The sequence below is a fragment of the Aplosporella prunicola genome (genome assembly GCF_010093885.1).
Source record: "Aplosporella prunicola CBS 121167 unplaced genomic scaffold K452scaffold_53, whole genome shotgun sequence".
Classification (NCBI taxonomy): domain Eukaryota; kingdom Fungi; phylum Ascomycota; class Dothideomycetes; order Botryosphaeriales; family Aplosporellaceae; genus Aplosporella; species Aplosporella prunicola.
Window position 1 is genome coordinate 24509 of NW_022983581.1, and position 27658 is coordinate 52166.

The window sequence follows — 27658 nt, forward strand, 5'->3', positions numbered from 1 at the left end:
GAACCGCCCCTACAACATCCCCCCACGGATTCGACACTATCGATCGCAGGCGCAAACACTCCCGCCCTTACGCGCTTACTCGGCCTTCTGCTTCTGGGTGTAAGAGCAAGAGTTGGGCTCGGCGGCTTCCTGGGTCTGGGCCTTGAACTGGATGCAGTCCGGGTTGTCGAAGCCGCCGATCCAGATGCCGTAGTTCTGGCCGTCGAGCTTGCACGCCATCATGTCCTTGCCGCCGAACTGCAGCTTGCCGTCGGCGTTGACGGCGAATTTGGCGGCTTGCGCGCCCGAGGGGAGCGGCTGCGCGCCCGTGTTGTAGCCGAAGACGCCTTGGCCTGGGTTGTGGGTGTTGCGTTAGCTTTGGGGAGGTGAATGGGGAAGTTGTTGTTTTTGTTTCCGTGCTGTTGCGGGGCAGGAACTTACCCTGCGCGGACGGGTCAACCCACACCTGCTGCGGGGTCGCAGAGGTCGAGTACAGGTACAGCCGGCCCTGGGTCAGGGTGAACTGCGCCGCGTCGGGCGTCTTCTTGTCGCAGCTGGCGTTCTGGCCGTGGTTGAACCACAGGCGCTCCTCGGCCGCCTGCATGGCCAGGCTGTTGACCTCGGTGCCGGAAGCGGCGGCCGTGATGCCGAAGGGGACGCCGTCCTCGATGGCGGCGGCCGTGGTGGCGACGGCGGCGGCAAAGGCGAGGCTCTTGAACTGCATTTTGGTGGTGGTGGTAGTGATTGGAAAGAGTGGTGTTGGTTGTTGTAACGAGTGAGTGTGTGGTGGATGGAGCTGATGATGATAGCTATCGAGCTGGACACCAACACTTATATACACCGCCGCCGTGGCGGTGTAGCTGCGATACGAGCGCAGCGTGTATCATCCCCTTCAACCTCGCGGGAGGGTTTGGCGGTGGTTGTCCGCGCTGCACGCTCCAGCGCCGTGACACGGAGGCGAGCGATCGGCATGGGAATCCTCTATAGGAGGACCTGACATGGTACAATCCCTGGTCTAACCGCCCAAACTAAGTGTGTTTCTCTGACGAGCGCGTAGCGATCAGCCCGGAATTTCTCGGCTACGTCTCCATGGCCGGTCAACTGCCTCCGGGCCTGGTTACAGGATACGAAGTCGTCGCGCCTTACAGCGCTTTGGCCATTGATGTTGAGAAGCGGAAGAGGGACCTGGCGGAGCAGTCAGCCGTTCAGGAAATTCCGATTGTGAGTGGATTAGTCTGTGTTAGGCGTTCTTCGGCGTGCCAGCAAAGTGAAAACGCCTATGAACTGTGCAAAAGCCTCGTCCCAGTTCTATTTCATGAGCTGGTTCTCAAAGACAGGAGACTGATACAACGCCTATAGTACCTCTACACTTTTCGTTGCGATCGTCTGAACGGCGCTCTCTCAAGTCGTTTGAACCTTCCCACTCTCAGGGGGAGAGAATTCGAGCACTGCCGTCTAAACTGGGGAACGGCCCGAATGCAACCTTACATATTCCAGGGCAGAGAAGGAAACAGCCACGTCTTAGGCCTCGATCTGGAAGTGAATGTACATAAAACAGCATTACTAACGCCTACCTGCGGATCTGCAAGGCTGACAGTCGCGTGTCGAATGCTCTCGTAAGAGCTACGCCTGTTAGCTTCATGTTTCTGTTACCTAAAGCTCTCCCCGCAGTAACTACCTAATACTGCGGGGGTTGAGACTGCGCTAGTTACCCTATCCGCAGGCACGCCGCACGCGCCTCCGCCTGCTCTTTCCTCTGCGATTTAGGGCTTAGCTTGTAGCGACGTTCGCTGTGACTTTCCTTGGGATTTACTTCGATGATCTCACCAGATCGAGCAGTTGCTGGGCTCGCTGACAGAGAAATCAAACAAAGAAACATTGTTACAGTACTCTCCAGTTTTGGAAGAATTGAACTATAGCATGACTTGAATTCTTGTTCATGTGGCTTTCATTCATGGCCACATGTATTCAGTTCGCAAATAACAAGGCAGTTTACGTAGCAGAAACTCCGACGGTTCATGGTGGGAGCCTCGCCTTGTCTTGTGGATCGAGCTTCACCTCTTCGTATTCTTCTTTACCCCGGTAACATTGCTATGGGACCGCTGCACAGCTCAGGATGAACTCGAGCATGTGGTTTTAGATTATTATTCTCGAACTCTCTGAACACATCATACGTTTCCAGATACGAGGGCCCATATGCTGAGGTTGCACCCCCTGAATAGGCAGAGGACCACCGTAGTCGCTACGAAGTTGTCGGAGCTCGAGCTGGCTTTCATTTGCACGGTACAGGGGTCAACCATCAAGGTTAATAGCTCATAGTAGTGCCCAGCAGCTTTTTGGTTTATGCAATAGTCTTACGTCGTCCTAAACATATCTCAGCCCTAGGTGATGCCAGGATTGACCTCAGCAATTTCTCATGAGGGTGGCTGGCGATACGAACAGTCTTTGTAATTCCCCACATGTGGGGGCCGAAGTAGACAATCGAGAGGGGAAGTAAGGCAGACTTCGTATAGAAGTGCGATTCATGGCTTGTGAATGCTAAGCGCTTGAGCTCTAATGAGCTTTCTATCTAGGACATGGTAAAAGTCTGGAGAAACTCTAGTTGTTCGATTGGGAGAGCCGTAAACCAATATGTCGTGGCAAAAGACTAGGGCTAGCGCGGCTTGATCTAACTGAATAAAGAAGTCTTTAGCGACACTGAAGCTCTGCCCTTTATAAGGCTGAGAGGATGGACGCTGTCCTGTCGCTACTGACGTGGTTGCATGTCTTTTCGGGCCGAAAGTGGACAGCCCTGTGATAGAGCAACATTGAATGGAAAATGTATTCCTCGCTATTGGTGTTGACTTCGTACCCCTCCTTTTATTTGAAGCAGTTACATGGAATATGGTGCTAGGGTTGTCTTCTTTCACGCTTTGTTCTTGTCTTTATCCTACCTGGCGGTCTAGTACCTTCAGGAATCATCCGATGCCTTGACTGCACATTGTATATTGAATGGAAAACTTTCTCTTTATCTTGTACTTGTATGTAGAGTACCTATCTCCGTAAAATTGCAAACCACTAGTTTGGAGCTTTAAAATACTTTACTGACAGAGCCTACATGATAAATTTGTGACGTTTTGCAAGTTACGACGAGAACCAACCGCTATAGATTGTTGTCAGGCTATATTCAGCCTCATTTGCCAGCCATCTTCTCCGCGCGTCTTTTGTACCTCTAGATATCCTCATATCCAAAGCATACGTTCGCACAATGCTCTGCTATGCGCTTGCCGGTTGCCTCTCTTCCACGATCGTTGGTCACCTCTGCCTAGGCCCGTCTACATAAGCATTCCTCTTAGCAAAACAAGTAACTCTAGGAATTAGAGCGTGGTGCTCCCGCCGATAACGCTAGTCGTAAATAATAAACTTCGTTGAGGGGCTCCAACGAGGGCACCGACAGGAGTGAATTAAGCTTTATATAGATACCCCGATGCTGTAGTACACGGAAATAATTTAATAAATATAATCGACTGGCGACTGCATCTCATTCAGGATACCGCGTAGTCTCTATTAAATATTTATATAGGATCCTTGCATCTATTCGCAAGGAGCCGCGTTGGTCAGCTACGTATTTTATAGCACCGGAAACTTTCACAGATCTGAGCATTATACTAATAGGAAAATCCTCTCCTTATAGGAGTTAAATAAAGTGGTAACGCGGTTTCCTAATATATTATTCGTTGGCTTTGCGAAGTAATACGGTCCTGAATTGTTTACTAATGTCGAATATTCCTATCCTACAAGTATCTTTTTCTAAAGAAGCTAGGTGCCAGATCTCTAGTTTATATCTGGGTTTATCTCTATACTCGTTAGATAGTATACATCACTTCCTTTAGCGTCGATGCTATAGCTTACTAATTATAGCCTAAAAAGGAACTCCGCGCATTTTCGGATAGTATAGCTAGGTACGTTATCTATCCCCCACATAACAAGATAGATAGTTTATAACAGTTCTATAGTATAGGTAAACCCAGTCTATATTACTTATTTTTTAGTCGTGAATAGTTAAATGTTACCCGTTATCCCCTGTCTTATATTATCGAAAGGCTTAAAATATAATATTACCAACCCTGTCTTTAAAAGCACACCGTGCAATTTTCCTCTCGAGAAGGAGATAATCTAAATAAGAAATACCCTAATTGCTAGTAAGCATGCTTCTTTTGTTTGCATTGCTTTCCCTTATAATAGGTAGTGGGAAGTTTCTAATTCGTGGCGGTGGGGTCTAGACACCTTTAATAGAACGTAAATATTATAATATAACGTTGATTACGCGGAAGCAGCATTCTATAACGTTCCATAAGTAATTTAAATATAAAGGAATTTATAAGGGTCGATATAAGGGATCTATAAATTACTGCTAGAAGCCTCTCTAATTAGCGCTCTCGCTATAGAGTACTTCTTCTACTACGGTATTGTATCAGCCGTTCAACAAGCACTACTCTCTATATTGTTTCCCTAAAAGTTATGAAAATGTCATAATACTTGACTCCCTTTATATAAGGGTAGCCAACCTTTTATTTTATATTCTTTGTATTTTCTCTTTTCCGTTTCCTTTCCAAATACAAGAGAAGTGTTATCGAAGTAACCGTGCAAATACCGAAATATTATGACTCCTTATGAACCCCGGATTCATGGATTTTGTTCTCGTGCACCTTTCGAGAATATTTTCTCGCAAATTTCTTATTGCAGCCATCGACGCGACAGGGAAATAATGTAAAAGGCTGTCGATTTCTCTTAGGACATGCTGCTATTTCATGCCTTCTTATATTACCCTTGAGGTCGCGTGTGTTGGATTTAAAAATGTAACCGCAGTATCTGCATGACGGCCGGTCCCTAGGACTTGCTTCTTGGTCTCCTCGAACTTCCGTATCTGATTGAAAATTAGGGAAGAGTTTAGACGATTCTCCAACGAGCGACTTACAGGTGCTTTCTCCAGTCGGGAAAATGTCGATAGGGGCAGGGTTAAGTATGGGTTCGATAGGGGCAGGGTTAAATGTGGTTTCGATTTTGAGGCTGGGACGCTTTGTGCCATAGTGTCCGCCAGAATCGAGTATCTCCCGGTTGTGCATTTGCTCGATACCAGAATCTGTTTCGTCATTTGAAGACCCTGCTTCGGACTCATCATCGGAATCCTCGATATGAGGAAGAACTCCAAGCGAAATTTCCTCCATATGTCTGGCAAAATGGAGCGAGATTTTGGTTCGACCACTTTCTGTCTCCTCAAAGCACAAGGGGCATTTTAAACTCCCCCAGTCCGGTGATAAGCTATGGTTGTAGCCTAAATGAGCTGTCATAGCCTCTATGTCTTCAAAGAAACATGTATCGGACGGACAATCGTCAAAAATACAAGTGTAGGCGAGAATGTCCTGGAAGACGTGTTTTCTATGAAATTTTAGCGAAAAGGAACATAATTCCTAGAGGTATCTCATACCTCCAAGCTTGTGTTCGCTGTATTGAAACACTTCTATTACAGATTTCGCAAGTAAAAGGTTTTCCTTTCCTGCCATCTTCCGGGAGTGGTGGTAGGTGTTTGTGGCTATATTTCGCCCGTTTGGAGAGAATCGTTTCTGCGTACATTGACATTTCTTCGCCGTTGGTGGAGTTTGCTGATGCAGATGTACCGAGTCCAGAATCATGAAATTTTGACTCGTTCTCGATTTCGTGTGCTAAAATATTTTTGTGTTCATTTTCGTCCCTAATTTTTTGGATGCGCTGAAATCGCTCCCAGTTACGTTTTCCTAGAACTTCAACTAATGCCGGCTTGGCAAGTGGGAACCGCGCGTTGATGATCTCCGCATAGTAATGATGTGCGGACCAATCCCGAATGAAGGCAGGAGTTCTCGGCTTCTCGGCAGTCGAGAATGTAGGTATTGGGTCCTCAAGGATGGAGCCTAGGACTTTGAAACGCGCGACTTTTGAATCAAGCATTTCGAAAGCTTCTTCCACGCTATCCATTTCCCCATCAATCGGCTCTTCCCAATCCATATTGTTACTTTTGGCCTTGGAAAGAGACGTGAAGATTTGTGACGTGTCCAGTAGTGCAGCCTGATCGGATGAACATGGAACGTTAACGCGAAGCAAGTCTAGAAACAGTCAGTTTTAACTTTTCTACGTGGTATAAAGGGAGCAATACCGTGACTGAGGAAATCTCCAAGTGAAATAAGGACGGACAAGGTCAGATCGCGATTTTCCTCGGTTTCTTCCAGGATTCTGTCAAGTTCACCTCTTGAAACACCAAAATCAACGTCCCAAAAACAAAGGGTCGCTAAATTATCCTCTAGTTTCTCGTACGATGGACGTGACACTTCAGTTTTCTGCGTAGCTGCAAGAAACAGCTGCAGGAAAATTACGCAACTTCTGAAAAGATCCCTCACAATCCCTGATCCATCCTGCAAGTACTGGTCGCACTCAGATATGTGCCATTGTGTGAGTACATTGTCTTTTGTAGTTGACTTTCGTAGGTCAGCAAGGCTGGTGGAAGCCGCCATATTGTAGCGCAAATAAAAGGCGAGTGTTCGGTGCAAGCTTATGTCCGGCTGTTTTATAAGACGGTGGATTAGGGCGCTCGATTGGAGACTTAATAGCAATAAATTAAGACCTGCAATAACCGTGATGGCAAAACAAGCTTGAAGGAAAAGAACTTTTCGACACAACGACAATGGGGTCGCTACTGCTATTTAAATTGTACGTTCGGTGTGATTACGCAAGGCTGAATGCTCGTGAAGTGGCAGTGCATATATCGGATATCCAATGGAGCGGGGTACCTACGCTGCGCCCTGCTGATATGTAGGTAGGCTGCGCCTTGCTGTTGTGTAACAGTGTAAGATATGCTGCGCCATGCTGACGTGCATCAAAGCGGGGTATACTGAGCCTCATTAAAACCTTACTTAAAGCAGACTGCCAAAGCCAACGCCTGTTTGAACGCAAATCACCCCGTCATGTCTGGAATCGAGGTTGCCGGTCTCGTTTTCGGCCTGGTCCCAATAATCTGTCAAATTCTCGAGTCGTACAGACAAGTCAACGAGCGGATAACAACCTTCAGACGGTACCATAAGGCTGCTGCTGACATTACACTTGATTTTCAGCTGGAGGAACGCGCGTTCCGCAGCGAATGCAAGCATGTGCTTTCGGCAATTGGTTTGGATCAGCAAGAGCTTGCGGATATGTTGCAACACATTGGCGCCAACCAGTGGCAAGATCGGGACATCGAACATCGATTGAACGATCTGTTAGGCGCTGAAACTACCGTCTACGAGGAGCTCGTCCTTAAAATCCGCGAGCAGCTGCGCGAAATAACCAGGGATCTTGCGGCTCTCAGCTCTATTGCGACCCCCGGTTCTTCTGAAGGCTCGTTCCGCCAGTTATGCCACGCTTTCAATGTCTCGGCAAAGGAAAACCGTTATCGAAGGGCAATCAAGAGTCTACAAATCCTCAATGCCAAGTTCCGACGTCTACGAAAACAAATATGCTCCCACGAAGACCGTAGTCCCTTCTTTTCATACACAAATATCCTGAAGTCCGTCCCACAGAACTATTATACGATCCGTCAAGCTTCAAAGATGCTCCACCTGTCAATGGGAGATGCATGGTCGTGCTTGAATAGCTCCCATGACGCCCATCTGGCCAAACTGTGTCTCAATTCAACCGTGGACCATAACCAGGTTAGACTGGATATGGCTATTTCTTGCAGAAAGATAGCAGAACCTCAACTCAAGTACGTCACTCGCTCAGGTCACAAGTTTCAATTATTTAACGGGTTCATCAGTACAGTTCCAGGACCGCCGATCTGGGTTTACGTACAGTCTGTAGCAGGAAATATCTCGATACCGAGATCATCGTCTCCACACACACCACTCGTTACGACACTGATATCCTCTGTCCAAATCGGATCCACAGAACAACCACCACCATCGCCTCAAAGACAGCCTGTAGGCTCAGCATTTTCAGGGGGTATAAAACGTTGCAAAAAAAGAGTCCGGTTCGATAGTAAAGCTTTCAACGACAATGAAAACTTTACTCCCGAACCGAAAGAGAAGAAGCTTACTACCCCTAAGCCTGGATCTACTGAGCAATGCTATGCGATGCTCAACCTTCGGAACACAAAAAGCTTCTGTTGTCACCTTAATCAATCATGTGCATCCCCGGGTGGTTGCAAGCTCACTTGTTTAGGTTTCCTAGAAAGCGGAAACGCATGCAAGTTTGTCTTCTATGATTCCGGGAAGGGTGTCACTGCCGGCAAAAGCCAGCATAAAGAGATGTTACCACTGAATACCACACTAAGCGCACTCTCCCCACTTCAACGGCTTACACTCGCTCATAAACTGGCTTCTACGGTGCTACAATACCACTCGACTCCGTGGCTATCCGACCACTGGAAACTTCAGGATCTTACTTTCTTTGGCGATAAGACAGGGCACACTCCGGAGTCGTTAGCGGAAGACTTACAGACGCTTCATCTTACCTCCCAATTTTCAACAAAATCGGATACAGCCATTGGTAACCGCATTGAAGAGCCTGGTTCCGTCGACTCGGCAGAAACAACACGAAACATTGCTATTGAAAAAACATATCGTTATACTTATAACATCAAAAACATGACCCTCGCAAAGCTAGGCCTAGCGCTCCTTGAGATAGGTCACAAAAAAGACATTGAAAAATTCGACCTCGGCCAACAACAACACGATGTGATTAGTGCGCGCATCCTTGCGGATTCACCACATACCGACTTTGGCCCACGATACCAGCGGATAGTTCGGAAATGTCTCGACTGCAATTTCGCTACTGGGGATGATTTAGCCGACAAGAGCTTACGGGATGCTGTTTACAGCCATGTAGTGTGTGAGCTTGAGGAAATGATAGAGGCTCATAAAAACTGGCAAAAAGCAACTCAGTAGCAATATTCCTTTGTTCATTTAGGCCTGTTTTATTCACCAAAAAACAAGCTTTTGAAGGACTTGAGTATACAATGCTTGAGTACGCATGGCAAGGTGCAGCTACATGTCGCGCATTTATTTTTATTTCAACAATACAGCTTCTCTGGCTAGGACTTTCGCAAGTTCTGTTGGTGTGCTACGATAATGCGGGATGTCTACCCGGCAGCTGTTTTTGTTTTTAATGTCGATGAATTTAACCTTTTGTCGGGCCGTACAAAGACAGCAAACTAAAATGAGCGTATCGCAGAGAGTACTTTCCAGTTAAGAAAACTGCATGCAACATTCATCGCAATTCAAGTTTCAACAAAGGCAACCCTCGCGTGCCTCGGCCCAACGCCAACGGTCTCGGCCCTTCTGGCCAGGCCTCGACTCCACCGCACAAACCACCTTCACATTCTTTCAGCGCAAAACAAAAAAGAAAAAGAAAGGAGAAAAGAAAGGAGAAAAGAAACTGCACACCCAATGTGTGCTCCCGAAGGCTTGCAATGCATCAGCCGCGAATCGAACGCGGGGCCCATCGATGGCAACGATGGATTTTACCACTAAACCACTGATGCTGCTGGTAATTGATGTCAAAACATTTTGGTTGCTGCTTCTATGATCTGGAAACCAAAATTGTCGTCAATAGCGCCCAACGCTGGCGTTCTTACCTTGACGTCAGTGTTGCCATTCAGCTCTGAGATTTCCCATGTCATTGATACAGTCGCTGAGGAAGAATAAATATCTTTTGAACTAATTATTTTCTTAAAAGTTTGCAGCATGAACAATGTGTACAAGTACCAAACCACTAGACTCACAATCGGGACTGAACTAAGATACTCTGTTTCAGTCGCGATTTGTGAAGTTTAGCGGAAATTAACGTCAGAACAACTAGATCACCATTATATATTTTCGCGGAGATCACGATCAATTGAAAATCGGAACAATATTATCCTTAACCGCTACATTAACGCATGGGATGACTACACTGTTTAGAATCTTAGTTTTTTCTAATATGCTGTTCCGCTGCGAGTCGGCTTAATCTAGCAGCACATGCGCGCCTCCGGGTAGCTATAAAAAGCTAAGCTAGATTCCCATCTTCGCAATCTTCTGGGTGGATATACTACCTTTACTAATAACTTTTGGAGCGGTGCTTCAACCACACCAACCATTTGACGTAGATTCAGCGAAAGGGCTAGATATCTCGCAGAGTGGTTGCTTTTGAACGGGTTGTATTTGGCCTGCATCATAAGATCACCGAAAGTTTGAAAAATAAGAGCAAGCTATTGAATTTGTTTTCCAATGAAAAGGCTATCTGCTAGCTATACGCCTTTAAGATGTTGTCCGTGTTGAAAAAATACGCCGGTGCAGGCAAAGCCGTCAACACAAGGCTTCGGAGGTGTCGGGTTAAGCTTTTGTATGCTATGGGTCATTTTTATTTTTCAGTATGTAAATGGCTTCGCGAACGTTTACATCAAGACAACCTGAGTGATTTCTTCAATATTCTACAGAGAATACGGTTTTGTTGGTTTGTAGAAACAGTTTGAAAAGAACGCCTAATACTATCGAGAAGGTGGCCAAGCGGGGATCGTGGTTGCGGCTTTGTTTCAGTGAATGGCGATTGGCAGATCTGGCACCTAAAACTGCTTTTTTGACGTGTTTAAGAGAAACCCCAATATGAGCCTGAAACAAATGTCTGGTCATGAATTTCTAGCGTCCAAGTTGCTCGTTTTGGCTGACCATGAGGCCTTGACTCTCGATTAGCGGAACTGGTTTCACAAGTCTCCAAAAGAATTAAAGTAGGTCTTGTTTTTTCTCAAATGCTTCTTAATAAGAAACACTTTATAATTTCCCATTGCTATTCAATAACGTAACTGATTGCTAATAGAAGTCTCTTTATTTCCGAATCTAAGTTTCTCGTTGCAGAAGTCGTTACTACGTACCAAACTTCATAAGCAGGACTATCACGTAAAATGTGCTTGAGAAAGAGAACTTGTACCGAAAGAAAAAATCATATGCATTTAGGTATAAGAGATCTAGCTCTGATTTGAGGTTACAAATCATCGCATCCAAGTTACCGAAGGCATTCAAATAATGGCTACTAAATAAGAAACCAAACCACTGACCTCCAGACTCCAGACTCTCCATTACTACACTTCTATATCACAAATCAACATCATTCAATCTCAATCTCCCCTTACAACAAACACGCCTACCTCTCCCTCCTCCTCGGGACCTCAGGCGGCTTCCTCGGGTTCTCAAAAACGCCCTCCCTCAGCCACTGTGCCGGCAACCACATCTGTGTCTCTGGGCTCAGGTACCAGTTCGCATTCCCCTCGCGCTCGACGGGCTCGTCTGCACAGAGGCCCCATTTCTCCTGCTGTGGTGGCGGCCGCGGTCGTGGCCGTGTGTGGCTGAGCGCGCGGTTAAGGAAGGAGGGCTTCGGAGCGGATGTGGAGGTTATGGGTTGCGGTAGGCGCTGGCGCGGTGGTTCCCGTGCTCGCTGCGTCTGGGTGCGCTGCGGTGGGATGTGGATGGCTGTGCGGGGCGGGGAGGGCTCTACATGCGGTCGCGGACGTGTAAGAGTAGGGGTGTTGGCATCGGCGTTGTCGGGGATTGAGGCGAGAGAGAAGTAGCTCTGTGCGCTGTCTACTCTTCTCGTGGTGGGACGCTGAGACTGCGCGTTTAGAGCTGTGGGTCTGTGACTGGGAGATGCTCGCGCCCGAGGTGTAGGTTGCGGGTTATACGGGCTCAGTGTGTACGGGTTCTGCTCTGTGGAGCCTCGAGTTTGTGTATCGTGAGAACTTTGTGCATAGCCTCGAGTCGAACTTTGCGGATCCGTAGGCAGTCGGCCGTATGGGGTAAGTTTGTACGGGTTCTGTGATGTGAAATCTCGTGTTTGTGGGCTGTAGGAGTCCTGTGCATGGCTTTGAGAAGACCGTGTCCGGCTCGTAGTCAGTTGTTCGTACGGGGTCAGAGTGTACGGGTTCATGGTGAGCGTGTGGTTACCTGTCTTTGGAGATTACTGGTGTTCGGTGCTTTCTGAAAGGCCTTGATTATCGTGTCTTTATGAGCAAGGTAATGGGATGTTGTTGAGTATGGTTGTTTTGAGACTGTGGGATTGTCTGCGTACAATTCACATTAAATTCCGTTCGAGCGTGAGTTGAGTCTCCACGGGATTCGCCCACAATATCCATCCCATGATTTTATCCCGCTTCCTGAATTGTTTTATATGTTCAAAATTATTAGTTTTGGACTAAAGTATAATCGACAAGGCCTGATGTTTTATTGTTTATTGTTTATCTATGAATATCACACCGAGAGTGGGATCCAATCCCAAGCAGGAACCAAGGAATACACCTCCACCGAAAGCAGGGTGCATCCAAACACCGACCAAAACGTCAAAGAGACCTCTAAGACAAATCAGTCAAGTTCAGAACATGTTCCGTCTCTGCAGCCACTGGTCCTTGTTAGGAGGCTGCTCACCTCTCTCCTCCGCCTCCTTCTTGACAACGTAGTACTCCTCCTCGTAAGGCAGCGAAGAATACTCCTCATTACTCTGACCAGGAAAGTTCTCAAGAGCCGAAACAGTGCGATGAAGCTCAGGCGCCGGATTGGCAATCGGAGTCACCACGGCCCTGAAGTCATTAGAAGCAAACGTGAGGGTAGGCGCACCTATCTCCATCTTCGACACCTTCTCCTGATCACGGTTGTTAGACGGGAACCAGAAGCTGGGGCTCCTGACCTTGTGGGTGGCGTTTGTCAGTTTGCGCTTGATGCCAGGCTTAGAGGTGGAGCTCGAGGTCTTCGTGGCCACTGTGTCGCTCTTCGCCATAGATGGCTTGGTCTGCGGCTGCGGTCCCGGATTACGAATACCGATCAGGGGGACTGGCGGCGTGTTCATGGTCGCGTTGGCCTTGTTCATGATGCCTCCCCACATCGTCATGGCTGAGGCCGTGGATTGGGCCTGGACGGGCTGCATGTACATGTCTGGCTTTAGCGACGACTGCGCCAGCTTCGCTTGAACCTGATGGCGCGGCGACTTAGGCGGGATAGGTGGAGGCGGCGAATAGATATCGACCGTCTCGCCGTCTCCGGAGAACGGCCAGGTCCGGGCGTTGTAGCTGGAGTCATTGTGGTGTGCCATGCTGGTCGGAGTGTGAGCTTTCGGTCCCGTGTACATGTTGTTCGGCTTGCTTGGTGCGGTTTGAAACTACAGTTCGAGAGCGGTCGAGTGCTCGTTCTCGAGAGTCGAGTGCACTGGAGAGGTTTTACTGCAGAGGGTTGTTGAAGATATACTCAGGAGGCACCAGGTTACGACATTGTTCACACAAAATTGGCTTTGTTCTATGTTAAATGCATTGTTACTAAATAATGTCGCAGGGACAGTCTGGCATTGTTAAAACTTAGTTAACTACTCAGACAATGTGCCTACGGGCCCATAGGTCCTTTCCTTGCCATGGAAACACTACGCTATTATCAGTTAGCAGTTATTTTTCTTCTTCCTCAGGGCGAGTTGTTTCGCAAGTTGACAACAAACGCCCACTTACTACCCGGCAAAATTTCGCGCACTAACAGCACACAATCATCAAATAATAAACAACAAAGCAAGTCAGAAAACGTCCATTGAAGAAGTAACTACAACTCAAGACCCAAAACCCGAAGCTCAAATACCCTATAAGCAAAAGGCAAAAACAGTTTCCCGCATGATCGCCGACATCAAACCCAAAAGCCGAAAGACAGACGCGGAAAGAAAGCTAACCATCCTTTAGAAAGGCTCACCAACCCTGTCCCCAGCCTACATAGCTTTTTATCCTCTCCCTTAAGGATCAGAATCAAAATCACTCACTGACTCATCATCACTTACCGATCCAGAATCAAACTGCACACGCCCGCTCTCAACCTGCTCCTCCCAGCCCCTTAAAATCGCCGCCGAGTTCACTTTCGTGATATGCATCGGACGAACACAAATCAAAGGCGTCGGGCCGCTGTTTACACGGATACGATGACTCAGGTCTTCAGGAACTGCAGTATCAGCGTGTTTGGGCCGCGGACCCCCGAGCTCGCCACAACTGCCGAGCATGCTGAGGCTCTCGAGCGAGTCAGTGTTAGACATTGGGTTAGGGGCCGGACGGCGTTGAGTTGTGCCTGCGGCACGGGGGGCACGAGCGGCCGTGGAGGCCCTGAAGGCGGCGAACGTGTTGCTGCGCGCTACCGCCACGGGCACACGAGGCCAAGAAACGGCCTGCAAGGACGATCCGGCAGCTGTGGACGTCTTGTCCTGAGGCTTTGGGGAAGTGGTGCGCTCGCTGCTTGAGCTGGAGAACCGGCTCTGCAGCCGCAGCGGCGCACGAGAGGAACCGGAGCCTGCGTCAGTTACACTGTACTTCAGGTTGACGTCCTGCATGGCAGCGGGGTTGAGCGCACGGGGTGCAGTGCCAGAGATACCGCCTTCCTCCGCGAGGCGGAGGTCAGGGGTCTTGGACCGCGAGGGTGTGGCGGCGTTGGCGTTGGTGTCGGTGCGTGACTCCGGGGGCGGCTCGGAGAAGCGCGTCGTGAAGAAGCTTAAGCTGCGGGTGAGCGCGGCTTGGAACATGTTTACGGTTGTTTGCGTGGGCGATCAGGTGTGGGTTGTTGATGCGATGCTTGCAGGTTGCCGGGTTTGCGGAAACAGCTGACGAGGTGGGACGTCTAGAATGTTCGCAGGTGGAGTTTATATTTGGGTAGTGTAGATTCTTAGAGGAGTTGTGTTTGTACAATTGCAGAGGTTGTAAGCTTGGTTATTGTTGCTAGCGGTGTTGTCTGCGGACAATGATTTATTTAGCGTTGGGTTTCATGTGGTAAACTCTTCACTATGTGCTATGTCTCACACGGAGAGCTTCCTACAAAGTAGGGTCTTCGGGAAGGTAAGAAGTCCTAGTTAACACTAACAAATATATCTACGTAATCTAAATAAATAAGGTGTAACTTCGAATTTTTTCAACCCTGTATAAGCGGGACTCTTTCAGACGAAAGTATACAATACCCAGCTACTTCGTATCTGCATGGCATGCAATGCGCAAAGGAAATAGCAAATTTCGTATGAGGACAGTACGGACCTGCTAAAAACCTCACCAAGTCACGCTTAGCGGGATAGGCCTGCCATTTTTGCATATGGGTTTTCTGCTTCGGAGCTAGACAATGATGAAGACATTGTCCTTACTAGACGCTATCTTTATTGGGACGTGGTTTGTAGCTTCTGTTGTAGATAGATAAAGCCGTGGTGGTCTTATGTTTTGATATCCGGGTAGTTACGAAGGGATTTGTAGACAGCTAGTGAAAATTTTTATTTCAAATCCCCTGGGATTTGGAGCAACATGGTGGAAATGTAGTCGTAGACGGGCGGGATCTGCACGATAGATATCAAGAAATACATCATTTCAATATCATATTACACAAATTCTGGATATACGATTGACGTTGAGACAGTGCTCCTCAAGCTAGTTTAATTCATGATTTATCAGGCAGTTCAATTCTTGATTTCTGCGACACTCTATTAACAAGTCTCTATACATATATATACTGTAGCAGACGCAAAACGCCGGTGGAAACCCAGCATGGAGGCTCTTAAGTCTTCGCTTCAAGACGCTCAGCTTCAACACTCCTGGTGTCAATACGAACGATGCCGATGCTTGTGATGTCGATACTGCTTTTTGGGTGGGTGGTCTTGGAGTCGACGCTTACGGAATCAATGCTTTTCGAGTCCAAACTACCCGCCTCCAAGCTCTTCGTCTCAAAACTGTCTGTCTCACTCTTCCCAGCCTTCTCATCTATACCCTTTTGCGCCTCTACATCTTTCTCGAAATCCGGGGTCGGACCCTTCCCTTCCTTTCTTATCACCTTCCACCACGCCACCCTTAGCATCTTCCGCACCAGCGCAGCTGGCGAGCAGTCCGCCGCCTCCGGATTCTTCTTCGCGTACCACCTGCCGACGAAGAACAGACTCAAGAGTACCAGCGCTATCACCGCCAGCGGCACAACGGCGTAGAGAACGACTGAGCGCATGATTTTCGAGGTATTGTGCGCGGAGACGCCGTTGGGGAGGGGCGGGAGGACGCCGGTGCCGCCGGCGGGCTTGGACGAGTCAAATGGATCATAGCGCGGGTGAAGTTGAAGTTGAAGTTGCTGGGGAGGAGACATTGCGTTGACGTTGGTGGTGGAGGTGAGGAGTTTGAAATGAAGTGAATTGACAGTGCGGGTTCGTGTGCTTTATCGTGGATGTGAGATAAAAGACTTGTGCGGGGACAAAATATATTGTTGGTGGACAATGCGTGGTTTGCGTCAGTGCGATGGTGGCGTTGTTCTAGTTCTTGTTTTTTGAGGTTTGGCGAGCAGACAAAGGTTGGCACTACGGAGAACCAGCCATGGCTGTTGGGACAAAGGATACGTAGACTGTAGTGAGGCTTTGTGTAAACCTCAACTAGATCTTCTTTGTTGCACAAAACATCGTCACTGTCTACGAAAATTCACGAAAAGGGAAAATCAAATCGGGTCAAAGTTATTATCATTTGCTAAGAGACAGCCGCCGTCCAGAATCGCAAATATCTCCCAAGAAAACCATTACAGTATTAGGAAACCGGAGACCGCGCCCTCTGCGCGCCCTCTGAAATCACAAAGGCCACCTTAGAATGTCATCGCTCCTCAAGGCCTCAATAGCAGCGCTTACGTACTCACAGAGGGCCTACTCTACTGCCTCAACCTCCTCATCAATGCTCTGAAGCGGGACAAAGCTGCACCTCTCCTTCCAAGCACTCTTGGCACGGTTCGGTCTGCCAAAATTGCACTTCTTCGCAGGCACAAGCGGCCTCTTGCACTCCGCAAGAAGGCTCGTACGCTCCGTAGCCTCAGCACCAAGCAGCACATCATCTACATCCTCAGCATCCAACTCATCCACGCCCTCAAACAACCACTCCCAATCCCTCGACTCACGCTGCGCGCGCAAGGCGATCATCGCCATGAGAACCACAAACATGATCAGGGCAAGAGCGCTCAAGATCACGGCGATGCCCACCATTGCGGTGATTAGGGGGCCGGGGGGCTGGATTTGGTTCGGTGGCTGGGGGTCCGTGTTGCTGTTGTCGGGGCTTAGGGACCAGGTGCTTGCGAAGGGGTTGTGGGTTTGTACGGATGGGCGGAGGCGGATTGCTGGCATGGTATTGGTGAACTGTCGGATTTGGGGACGAATGGGGATGGTTGACGGTTATATGGCGAGAGGCGGTTTATATGTGGAGGGAGTGTCAGGGCGGAGAGGAGCTGTGTTAGGACAGAGTACGTGGTTTCGGTACAATGCGAGGTGTGGTAAGGTAGGCCGAGGTGTTAGAGGTGTAGGTGTAGTTGGAAAAGTATGTAAGCTGTAAACATTCTGCAGCAGGAAGATCGTGTGAACTGTGGATAATTAATGGCAATTTACAGTTGGTTGGTCATTAGTACCTAAATGGCAAAAGACGTATTTGTCTCTACAAGCAATTAAAAAATATAGTAATTAAAAAACATAGTGAATTGTTTGTGTTCTCGGAGACATGCATATACACGACAATGTTGAAAACAGATAGCAATCACCTTAAAAAACTTAGTACTCACGATCGGTTTCATTATTCTTTCATTTTAAGCAACTCCTTACTCCTATCAAAGAAACAGATTCTAACAAACACCTGAAGGGACTACAGTCTAAGGTCTACGCATTCTAAGAACTCAAAACTCAAAGCAAGTTTAAGAAGCACAAACCAAAGCCTGTAAACAAAGGACAACCGACAAAATCAGCAAAGAGACGAAGCACATTCACTGCCCTAAGCAGCGCCTAATCTTTTAGGTAATGTATACAGCAGCGTCGCACTGCTACAAATCAGTTCTCGCGCAACACACGCGTCCGAATCGGCAGCTTCCCGGGCCTCTGCACAATAACGACCTCCTCAACCTCACGCGGAGGAGGGGTAGGAGTGAGAGGGCAATCACGCGGAGGGGTAGGAGGAGAAGCCAGCGCCTTATGAGGAGCATAATCCCCATCCAGCGGCCCATCCAGCGGGACATCGACAAACTCGCCCGAGCCCTCGCTCGAGCCCTCGCTGCCGACCTCGAAGCTGTCCGCCGGCGCAAAATACCGGTCGACGGAGAAACGGCGCAGGCTCGTAAGATGCTGCTCCGGCTCCTGCTCGTGCGCAGGGTCGTGCAGGTTCGCGGCCGGCTTGTGCGGGATGTGCGCGGCGGTAGGGGCCGTGGGGTGCTGTAGCGGGGTGAGGCGGCGCCAGTACGTCGACTGTGACTGCTTCTGCGCCTGCGTCTGCGTTTGCATCGTGGATTTGTCTGCCGCAGATATGTGCGGCTGCGGCTGCGGCTGCGGCTCCTCGCGCTCGATAGTCAGGCGGATGCCTGTGGGGGGCGAGTGCCTGCGGGGAGCGGGTTGCGGTTCGCTGCTGGGTTGCTTGTCCACAGCAGCCATCTCGATGTCCTCGTAGCGGCGGTTCTTCCTAGCGCGACGGCCGCACAAGCAGGCCGAGAGTGACGTTCCCCGCGTGTTGGCGCACAGGAGGCAGATAAGGGCGCCTAAGAGCAAGGAGCCGATGATGGCGGCGGGAATGATCACCGCGAGGCTGCCGATCCAGTCGCCGTTCTTGCCGGTTAAGGAGTCGTTGGCACGGCGGAGAAGAGACTGAGAGGGCGTGTATGCCGCGCTGTGGGAGTGGTCAGAGTCTACGATGCTTGAATGGTTGAGGGGCCATGCCGTCGTGTTCCAGTTGGGACGGTAGGGCGGCTGGAAGCCTGTGTGGTTGTAGGTGCTGTTGCTTAGTGGGGAAAGCTGCGCGGAGCTGTTGAAGGCTGTGCTACTGCTGCTGCTGTTGGAGAGAGCAGGCAGGGTGTAGGGATAGAAGCGCTTCGGAGCCATGGTTGCAGTGTTGCTGGGGTTCGAAATGGTGAGCACGTCTGCCAGAGTCGTCGTGTTTTGAAGGATCCAGATCCTGTGTCAAACACCTCTGAGAGCTCGCTGTTGCTGATGTAGCATCTATGTGGATGACACGTGAGTATTTAATCCAGAGACAGACGGCAGACATGATGTTGACTTACAATGCCCGAAAGGCTGTACAATGCAAACATGAGTCTTGTTTTCGAACAATGCGAAAACAAAGATTCATGGCTATGTCCATGATTGTTTGTGGGTGCAAACGAGTTTGCTCTAACAGTCGACTGGAAGAAAGGAAGTAAGACGTAAGAATCCTGGAGACTATTTGGAAGTATCAAGAGTGTTCTATTTGAGAAATATCAATTCAAATCACGCGCATATAAAGAGAGAAATAAGTACCTACCTTCTGAACCATATGGTCATAAAGCTAAATATCCGCGCTACAAGCCAACTTAGATAGCCTCAACACAGTCAATTTTTATTAATCGTCGGGAATGTATCCGATGACGATCGTTTCAAAGCCGCCACTGGATAAGCTAGTTCCAGTATCAGTGCTAGAGTCGCAAAGACTGGCAGTGAATGACTGCGCAACAGGCGATACCACCCACGAACCCCTCTGCAAGAGATCATTCTCGTTGAGCGAAACCGGGCGTCGGTGACCCGGGAAGGAGGTATAGGATTCACGCCGAAAAATCGGCGAGGGAAGCTTCAAAGGTTCAGGACAAAACGACGCCCCCCAAAGCCTGGAGCGGTCCAGCAACTCCCTACTGCTTCCTGTATTTGTCTTCGAATTCAAGACAGCCAGCTCTAGAGAAGGGTTAGAAGACAGGCCGAGCTGCTCCTCAGCAGCCGCCACCTCCGCAATACGGCGTCCAAGCCCATCATACTCAGCCTCATAGTCAACAGTGTGGCAAAACGGATCGGCCGTTGTGATGCACGGCGTGCGCTGTTTCAACGCCTCGCTAAAGCGGCGATTCGACCTAATTCTGACGCGGTTCTGGGGGCCATAAGCGCGCTCTTCGATGTTCAAACGCGTCACGATGCGCAGCACGCGCTGCCAGAAGCGGCGGTGCGCAGCCTTGTGCCAGCCGCTTGCACGGCGGGCGTGTCTGTTGTAGAGGCGTGTGACGGCTTTGTGGGAGGGGCTGGACAGCGACCTGTCGTCCCAGTAAATGTAGTTAGCGTAGATGTACAGGATGAGGTAGAGGAAGAAGACCGCGCCTACGGGCGTTAGGAGCCAGAAGACAAATGCTTGGGCCTGGACAGATATGCCGCGGCGGGCTAGCGTGGTGAGCATTGTCGGTACACTTGAGCTGTTCATGATTGGGCGGAATCGGGCAGTCAAAGGGTCGTCGTCGATTTAAATTTCTCGGAGAGGTCATCTCGTGTTGCGTATTGTTCGAGTTCAATACTTGAGGCTGGTTAGCATGGGTGAGGGGCGCGGAATCTGTTGAGCATAATGTATTGTCTGTGAACTTTGTGGAAGTTGCTGTACATAAGATAAGACAAGGTCAGCGCTGCTGTCAATGTCGTCGGACAATCTTGACGGACAGTCTCAATTTGACGTGAAGGCATTCACTCAACACTGAAGGACCCTCACCACCCGTGCGTCGCAGCTTCTCGTCCTTCTTCAACACCACCATCTCACCCGGATTTCGTCTACTTCTTCACATCCACCCTTCACCTCCGCGACATCTTCCTTCTCACACCATGTCAGCATATATACAACCAGCCGACGACGTCCTCCGCGACACCAACGACATCGGACAGATCGGCGAAGGCGGCGACGGCGCAGTACACGTCTTCCGCGGCGCTCCCGGGCACGCCTTTGCCGTCAAGTACTACAAAGGCGAGGAGACGACGACCTACATCAACGAATGCAACACCCTCACCTTGCTCAAAGACCTGCGCAGCCCGCAGGCGCCACCGGTAATTGAGATCTTCGCGGCAGACGACCCCAGCACGCCTCACCACCGGCGCATCGTGCTGGAGTACTGCCCGGCGGGCGACCTGCGCGAGTACGGCCTGATGCACCACAAGTTCCAGCAGCGCGTGGAGGAGGTGACGCTATGGCGGTTCTACCGGAACCTCGTGGACGGGCTGGCGTTCCTTCACTCGGGGTACGGCACGCGGCACTACGGCTCGACCTGGCGCCCTATCGTACACCGGGACATCAAGCCGTCGAACATCCTGCTGCGGCTGACGGGCTGGAACCTCGCGGTGCCGCACCAAGTCGTTCTGGCCGACTTCGGCCGCGCCGCCTTCTTCAACCTACACGAGCCCTTCTTCGAGGGCGGCACGCCCAACTACACGCCGCCGGAGCAGCCGTACGCGGGGACCGAGGGCGACGTGTGGGGCGTTGGCGCCATCATGCACTTCCTCGCGCTGGGCAAGCCGCCGATCGCGGATGCAAGTGAGTGGCCCCGCCGCGCGCCCATGAGCGACGACGACTGGCGTGAGATTCCGCGGAAGGCGTACCCCCTGGTGCCGAAGTACTCATCGCAGCTGGATAGGTTGGTTCTTCGGGCTTTGGCGTTTAACCCGTTGGAGAGGTGGACGGCGATGCAGCTCGTGCAGGCGAACTGGCCGGTCGGGACCGCGGATGACGAGGCGGACGTGCCGATGACGATTCTGGATGAGGAGTAGGGGCTGGAGGGAGAGGGCCCGTAAGCATTATGGGCGCGCGCCGAGGAGAGCTTTTAGGTGGTTAGAGAGTACGTAGATGCGTGGGTATGGAGTGAGCTTGTGGTACATGATTTCGCTTACGTTCAGCATAGAGACAATGGATATTCTGCTCTCGATTTGGTTTTTGTTCAGTGGTGATAAAGTACTTTGTACTATACCAAACAGGATCAGTATTAAGACCTGTAGAGGGTGCTTTAGATGGGTGATTTTGCTCACGTTCAGCATAGAGACAATAATCATTCTGCTCTCGATTTAAGTTCCGTTTAGTAGTAATAAAACCCTTTATACACTCGCAAAATACACCACTATGCTAACCTAGACAGCGCTCTAAACCAACACCGCGACATCTTCTACACATGCTTTAAAAGCCTCTACATACCTATACACCCCCTCCCCTAATAACCGCAAAACGCATCTCCATCCCCCCGCGGTATATATTTATAAAACACCCCCCTTCCTCTCCAGTATACCGTATACGTAACCGAACGCGGTATATAAAATCGGTTAGCGCTGGGAGGTGGGATTAGGTTCAGGGGCGTTGAAGAGCGCCGCGAGGATGAAGCCCGTGGTGCCGTAGTGGATGATGTCGTTGCGCGGGTCGCTGGGCACGCTGAGATACTGCGTGCTGTGGGCGCGGTAGCGGCGGTTGATGGTCGCGTAGAGCGCTGTGTGTTGCTCCCATTGCTGCTGGAGGGCGTGGTAGGGGTGTGTGGGCGGCAGGGCGGGGAACGTAATGTGTGTGTCGGGCGTCCAGCGCGTGGGGTTGTAAAAGGAGGTGCTGGGGCCGTGCTGTGCGCTGTAGGGAGCCGAAGCCATGGGGTCGTGGGGCGGGTGTGTGCTTTTGAAGCGTTTGCGCGCGTGCGTGTCGGTGTCTCTGGACCAGCTGGCTGCGCGCTTTGCTGTGTGTATCCGTTGCCCGTCAAGGGGATTTATAGCTGCGTGTGATTCCATTGTTCCGGTGTTGTGGAGAGACAATGCGGTGTTCGTTGTAGACTGTGGTAAGGGTGAGCAAACAAAGGCGAGGCCTGTTGATGCTTCGAGAACTTGCTTTGGGAGATTCGGACTTTGCGTTGTGGAGTTTGGAAAGTGAGATGGTGTTGAGAAGCTGCAAAAGTTGGCGAGCTAAGGGACGGCGGGCGGATTTGTAGCAAACTGGTGTTGTTGTTGTGGTGGAAAAACAGGTTTGTACAAAGAGAGGTCGAGCAGACGTTTTCTTTGTTCTTATATTGCAACACCAGAAACCTCTGGTAAAAGCATGTACACTCTAGCTATGCTCCGCTAACAGATTCGATGCCGATGGCCCTGTATATCCGGTTCGAGTATAATAGATATTCCAGCATATACCGGGCAGATTTATCCCTGCCTACGCACATCCGGAGGAGAATTTTGTTCTCGTGTTAGAAGCCAGTATCCTATTATCCCTATGTTTGTATGGCCTTTCTTAATATTAATTGGACTATTTCCAGCTAGGAAACTAATGGTTGGAATGCTTGTATTTTGTTTTTGCCGAGAAAATAATCCCCACAGGCTCTTTCAAGACAGCCAATTAAATATCTTATAGAGTCAATAGCAGAGACTTCAGCACAACATGAAAGTAAGAACGTTAGAGACTTCATGGTATTTTATTTTTATTTTTATTTTACCAACATCGCAGACCTACAGCCAATGTCAGCGTCTATAGGTCATAGGTAATTTATCCAAGCTCAGCGCTTATCACCGACTCCGCCTGGTCTCAAAATCCACTCTAAAACCACAAGAAACCGCCCACAGCCACCAACTCCGCATCCAATCCTTACATCCAGCAGCGCATAAGCTCGCCTTAATCCCTTCCCTAATCATCCGCACCCTCCCCCAAGAGTCTCTCCCCCAGAAAGACGGCGTCCCTCACGACCCTCCCGTCCACATTCGCCGCATCGACAACCCTAACCAGCAGCCCCTTCCACTCGTCCGGCTCCCACAGCTTCTCCTCACCCTCTAGTACCCGCACCACCGCATCCCGCCAAAGCAGCAAATGCCGCATCCTGACCCCGTTCTCGCAGACAAGGAGGCCAGGCACCAACTCCCCGCAGCGACACAGCAGGCGCGCCACCGGCGGCTGCGTCGCCAGCATGTCTGCGAAGAGCGGCGTGCGCGCGGAACTGTGCAAGGACGACCAGATTAAAGGCCAGGGGAATGGGATGCTGCGTTTTGCGGCGGGGCTATCGCTGTCGGTGTCGAGCGGGTCGGAGGTGGCGCTTGTGGGTGATGAGGATGCGGTGCCGAAGAAGGCGAGGTAGTGCGCTGTCGGCACCCAGTCGGGGATGGACAGGTGCGTCGTGTTCCGGTTGTCAGCCACTGAGGAGGCGGGGGAGAGGAAACCGCAGATTTCTGCGCCGAAGCCCGCCTGCAGCAGGGGGTTGATGTGGACGTGCGAGCTTGTGCTGAGGTCGGTGCTGACTCCGCCTAGATACGGCACGTCAGCGTCAGCAGCAGCGCTCGTGCTCGTGTCTTTGAGCACGTCGAAGAGGCTCTCAGTCAGCTTGCCTGTAGGCTCGAGGAAGAGGACGCGGCGCAGGGCGCGCGAGACGTCGACGACCGCGCGCCAGTGGCGCGAGACCTGGCGGGCGTGGATGAGCGCCGTCATGCTTAGGCTGTTGGTTAGGGGCGAGGAGGCGGGGCCGTGCTCGCTGGCTAGGGCGAGGAGGATGAGTTCGAGGAGTTCGGGCGTGCGGAAGATGCGGTGCGCGGCGCTGGCGCTTGGGGGGGTCGTTTGGTTGTTGGTTGGTGTGTGCGTGGGGGTTGGGTTGGTGGATTCGCCGTTGGGGCGTTTGTGAGGAGGGGGAGACATGGTCGTTATGTCTTGTGGTGTGCTGTGAATGTACATGTAGGGAGGGAGTTGGTGGGTATTTAATGGAAAGAGAACGATGAGACAGGAAGATGTTGTTTGGTGATATATACTGTGTATGGGGAACACGACACGACGGCGTGTTAAGGTTTCTGGTATTAACGCAAGGCTGGAGCGTACGCCACGATCCGGTATTTTAAGGCTTGGCGGGTTTAACACGGTAAAGCTTTGTTGAAGCTGTTCAAAACTTCATGATTCTGACAAGGAGATTCTACTTGGCCGACTGCGACGTGAAGGATGCTTGTTATTGAAGCATTTTAAAGGGCATTTCTAGCTACAGTGGGGTATACCACGAAAGAAATCCTGTGTCCCGGTCTTGTGCTGAATCTGAAGGGGAAGAGTAGGAAAGGGAAAAGAGGAAACGTCTAAAAACCATATCCTCGACCTTAGCCGCCGCTGATCCCAACCCCCTCTATCGCCTTCAAAAGCCGTTGTAAAGCTAGCTGGATATGAAAAACTTGAAGTAGCTGTCGGGGTAGTCGTCGTTGGGTCCAGCTCCAGGCGGAACGGCTCCTCCAGCAAGAGGGCAGAGCGTAAGCCGATTATTCCAAGTTGAGTATCATGGCTGCTATGATCTTGTAGAGTCGAGTTGTTGCCAGCTCTTCAAGACTGCTGCAACATCTTCTGCCCGTCATCATATCTCTCCTTTACGTCATCCTATATGCACTCCAAGATAGTCTTCGCCTCCTCGCTATCCATAACCCTCGCCATAGTCTCATGGTGCATCCTCAGCGGAAACCAAGGAGAGCCCTTGACGAAGTCGTCATCCACATCGATCCTGTCCACATGCCACGCCCCAGCAACAACCAACCCCTCATATGCATGCATCCAGCGCAACAAGTGCGCGAAGCGAACGCCCGCCTTCGACTTAATAGTTCCAGCGCACTTGAAGCCGGCATTAATGCGCATCTCGAGCACAGGCGGCTGCACGACGAACATGTCCTGGATATCAGCATTGCGCGGGGCGATGAGGACGTCGCGGGGAATGACGGAGCCGAAGGTAACCTGCGTGAGTATTGACTCGGGCGAAGGCGTGTGCATCGGAATCACGCCGCTAACGTTGCACCGCGCAATAGTGTGGTCGGCGTGCGGCTCGAAGAGATCTATAAGGTCGAGCTCCAAGGTGTCTGGATTGCTGCGCCACACGTTGAACCAGAACGGGACCAGCGTCGTCATGGGCAGAAGCGCGTCGAGGAGCGGGTTCAGCTTGAGGTGCTGGGAGTGGATCTCGCGGTGCTGCCCGGTTGTGGGGTCGACGAACACCGTCTTGATCAGTGGAGGGGCGCGGTAGTATGCCGGTATGGAGCCAGGTTCGATATCGCCGGGCTCCCAGAACGTGAGCGTCGACTCCTGCTCGGGCGTCAGGAAGAGGAGGCGTGAAACCCGAGGTGAGCGTTTGATGTTGGCCTTCCAGGCCTTGCAGACTCTCATACAGGCGACGACTGTGGCCACCTCGTGCATCGGTGCGTGATGCTCCCAAGCAACAGCTGTGGGCATCTGGTGCTGGGGCCCGTAATGCTCGCTGGAAAGGATGTGGAGCATGACTTCATCGAAGAGTTCTGCGATGTTGGAGAATCGCTCGACCGCGCCGAGCGTCTGCGGAGGTGCTTCGACAGGGCGGGACCTGTGGGCGAGCGTGATTTGATCCATGGTAGGGTCCTTTGGCACGGTTGTTTGTGCTTCGGTGATGCGGAAGTAACGGAGAGAGGTGGTGCTCCAAGGTCGCGTTGATGGATGAAGCTGGCGGGGGAGTGAAGGGCCAGTGGGCGTCACAAAGCCCAACGCTGACGTCAATGTTGAGGGATCATGGAACTGATTGTTCCGTAACGCCGATCTGCCCGCTGGCGCGGTAACACTATCCTACACGTATGTTCTATTTTCAAGCTCCTTTAATTTCATGCATTTCCGTAGGATTTTCATGTGGGATAGCCATTACATATTTATAGAACTGCAACTTCGCAGAGACAGAGGAAAGGTAAAAGAAAGGCTAGCTATTTTATTAGATATAACGGCACCTTTTCTTGTAGAGAATCAGATTGCAATGTACTTGTTTACATCTCCTAGGCAAGGGAAAGATTGGCTAACTGATAAATCTAAGAATATTCAGCAACTTATGGTTGCTGCCTCAAGAAGTAGAGTAATTGTCAATACCACGTGTCTCCCTTTCGCAAACGATAAGTAGTAAAGGTCACGCGCAAATGTCAAATACGTAGACTAGTTTGATCCAGCCCTTCCGGTGCGTTCTGCTCCGAGTGAGTAAAATTGGTTTGAATAGCAGTAGCAGAAGCTTTTTAACATAATCGACTTACCATCACTGTTAAGAAGACCTTAATAAAGAATAGAGACCCATAGCCTTCCAGGAATACAGCGGACAGTCCTGTCAAACATACTTGTACCCGACAACAAACTACAAAGACATTATGCACACCAGAACCTTCCACCACACTGCGAATCAACACCCCAATCACAGGCCCCTCTCCCTCACGCACGTCCTACGCGGACCACACCAGCATTTGCTCTCTTCCACCACCAACCAAAACACCAAAGCACGTATCACGGTATCACTTACCCAGCTATTTGTGAGAAGGCGGGTTCTCTCGGTGTAGAGCTGTTCAGCTCCTTCGTTTGCTGGTGGTAGTAGATGTGGTGGTGCTCTGGTCACTCATCTGGCTGTTGCTGGCGAGCCTCAAAGGTTCTGTAAAATGATGGCGGCGGAGGTTTGGTCGAGGGATCGAGTACCTAGGTCTGCGCCTCTTCAATTTTAGCGGAGATAGGCGGATCGCAAGGACAGTTAGGCTGCTTATGTGTCTGGAGTATTTCTCGCCGAATATGAGGAATCTGCTTGGGCAGGGTAGGGTCAGCGAGGTTTTTTGGATGATTTGAAGACTGTAAGACAAACGAATAGTGTAATAGCGCCTGACTACCTCTAGTGCTGGGGAGCGAAGGTTGCATCGCCTTTCCTGGTTCCATTTAGAGACAGGACGGACTGAAATGGAGATTGACGATTGATGAATGATGATGCTGCTTGACACGAGGCTTTGCATGGTTAGTGGTCTGCGTTGGCTGAGAGAAATGGGCGACTTTGCTCTTGGACATGCGCAGTCAGGACAATTCTGCAGTGTCTGTCCATCAGGCTCCGAGTTTGGGCTCTGCTCGCGTGCAGACTTGGAAAGTCACTGCAGCTCTGTGCTCCTGGTTCGACCGGCCGGAGACCTCCCATTCACCCAC

General features: G+C 50.5%; 14 protein-coding genes and 1 non-coding gene across 15 annotated transcripts; 2 read left to right on the plus strand and 13 right to left on the minus strand.

The window, feature by feature from the left end:
* Positions 1-75: 75 nt before the first annotated feature.
* K452DRAFT_280208 (uncharacterized protein) lies at positions 76-769 on the minus strand (the record flags this gene model as incomplete). Its single annotated transcript, XM_033539445.1, has 2 exons — positions 421-769; positions 76-332 (listed from the first exon to the last, which is right to left on the minus strand). The coding sequence occupies exons 1-2, from the start codon at positions 701-703 to the stop codon at positions 76-78; spliced, it is 540 nt and encodes a 179-aa protein (XP_033392000.1). The 5' UTR covers positions 704-769.
* A 4357-nt stretch (positions 770-5126) lies between these two features.
* Positions 5127-6503, minus strand: K452DRAFT_280213 (uncharacterized protein; the record flags this gene model as incomplete). Its single annotated transcript, XM_033539446.1, has 3 exons — positions 5127-5397; positions 5447-6098; positions 6128-6503. Coding segments are annotated over 3 exons (1299 nt in total), but the record flags the coding sequence as incomplete, so codon positions are not given.
* A 450-nt stretch (positions 6504-6953) lies between these two features.
* On the plus strand, positions 6954-8909 carry K452DRAFT_280214 (uncharacterized protein; the record flags this gene model as incomplete). The annotated part of the gene is made up of 2 exons (XM_033539447.1): positions 6954-7746; positions 7786-8909. 2 exons carry the CDS (start codon positions 6954-6956, stop codon positions 8907-8909), a joined length of 1917 nt encoding a protein of 638 aa, XP_033392002.1.
* Positions 8910-9434: 525 nt separating this feature from the next.
* Positions 9435-9505, minus strand: K452DRAFT_t160. The gene has a single exon. It is a non-coding gene; the product is annotated as a tRNA-Gly (tRNA).
* A 1634-nt stretch (positions 9506-11139) lies between these two features.
* On the minus strand, positions 11140-11919 carry K452DRAFT_313314 (uncharacterized protein; the record flags this gene model as incomplete). Its single annotated transcript, XM_033543647.1, has 1 exon — positions 11140-11919. The coding sequence occupies one exon, from the start codon at positions 11917-11919 to the stop codon at positions 11140-11142; it is 780 nt and encodes a 259-aa protein (XP_033392003.1).
* A 441-nt stretch (positions 11920-12360) lies between these two features.
* K452DRAFT_313315 (uncharacterized protein) lies at positions 12361-13110 on the minus strand (the record flags this gene model as incomplete). Its single annotated transcript, XM_033543648.1, has 1 exon — positions 12361-13110. One exon carries the CDS (start codon positions 13108-13110, stop codon positions 12361-12363), a length of 750 nt encoding a protein of 249 aa, XP_033392004.1.
* Positions 13111-13749: 639 nt separating this feature from the next.
* K452DRAFT_302879 (uncharacterized protein) lies at positions 13750-14523 on the minus strand (the record flags this gene model as incomplete). Its single annotated transcript, XM_033542645.1, has 1 exon — positions 13750-14523. One exon carries the CDS (start codon positions 14521-14523, stop codon positions 13750-13752), a length of 774 nt encoding a protein of 257 aa, XP_033392005.1.
* Positions 14524-15533: 1010 nt separating this feature from the next.
* Positions 15534-16106, minus strand: K452DRAFT_313317 (uncharacterized protein; the record flags this gene model as incomplete). Its single annotated transcript, XM_033543649.1, has 1 exon — positions 15534-16106. One exon carries the CDS (start codon positions 16104-16106, stop codon positions 15534-15536), a length of 573 nt encoding a protein of 190 aa, XP_033392006.1.
* Positions 16107-16647: 541 nt separating this feature from the next.
* On the minus strand, positions 16648-17118 carry K452DRAFT_302881 (uncharacterized protein; the record flags this gene model as incomplete). The annotated part of the gene is made up of 1 exon (XM_033542646.1): positions 16648-17118. The coding sequence occupies one exon, from the start codon at positions 17116-17118 to the stop codon at positions 16648-16650; it is 471 nt and encodes a 156-aa protein (XP_033392007.1).
* Positions 17119-17808: 690 nt separating this feature from the next.
* K452DRAFT_313319 (uncharacterized protein) lies at positions 17809-18846 on the minus strand (the record flags this gene model as incomplete). Its single annotated transcript, XM_033543650.1, has 1 exon — positions 17809-18846. One exon carries the CDS (start codon positions 18844-18846, stop codon positions 17809-17811), a length of 1038 nt encoding a protein of 345 aa, XP_033392008.1.
* Positions 18847-19342: 496 nt separating this feature from the next.
* On the minus strand, positions 19343-20182 carry K452DRAFT_302883 (uncharacterized protein; the record flags this gene model as incomplete). The annotated part of the gene is made up of 1 exon (XM_033542647.1): positions 19343-20182. One exon carries the CDS (start codon positions 20180-20182, stop codon positions 19343-19345), a length of 840 nt encoding a protein of 279 aa, XP_033392009.1.
* A 389-nt stretch (positions 20183-20571) lies between these two features.
* K452DRAFT_302884 (uncharacterized protein) lies at positions 20572-21507 on the plus strand (the record flags this gene model as incomplete). The annotated part of the gene is made up of 1 exon (XM_033542648.1): positions 20572-21507. One exon carries the CDS (start codon positions 20572-20574, stop codon positions 21505-21507), a length of 936 nt encoding a protein of 311 aa, XP_033392010.1.
* Positions 21508-22050: 543 nt separating this feature from the next.
* On the minus strand, positions 22051-22362 carry K452DRAFT_313322 (uncharacterized protein; the record flags this gene model as incomplete). The annotated part of the gene is made up of 1 exon (XM_033543651.1): positions 22051-22362. One exon carries the CDS (start codon positions 22360-22362, stop codon positions 22051-22053), a length of 312 nt encoding a protein of 103 aa, XP_033392011.1.
* An 853-nt stretch (positions 22363-23215) lies between these two features.
* K452DRAFT_362641 (uncharacterized protein) lies at positions 23216-24409 on the minus strand (the record flags this gene model as incomplete). Its single annotated transcript, XM_033546519.1, has 1 exon — positions 23216-24409. One exon carries the CDS (start codon positions 24407-24409, stop codon positions 23378-23380), a length of 1032 nt encoding a protein of 343 aa, XP_033392012.1. The 3' UTR covers positions 23216-23377.
* A 678-nt stretch (positions 24410-25087) lies between these two features.
* On the minus strand, positions 25088-26080 carry K452DRAFT_313324 (uncharacterized protein; the record flags this gene model as incomplete). Its single annotated transcript, XM_033543652.1, has 1 exon — positions 25088-26080. One exon carries the CDS (start codon positions 26078-26080, stop codon positions 25088-25090), a length of 993 nt encoding a protein of 330 aa, XP_033392013.1.
* Between the last annotated feature and the right edge of the window lie 1578 nt (positions 26081-27658).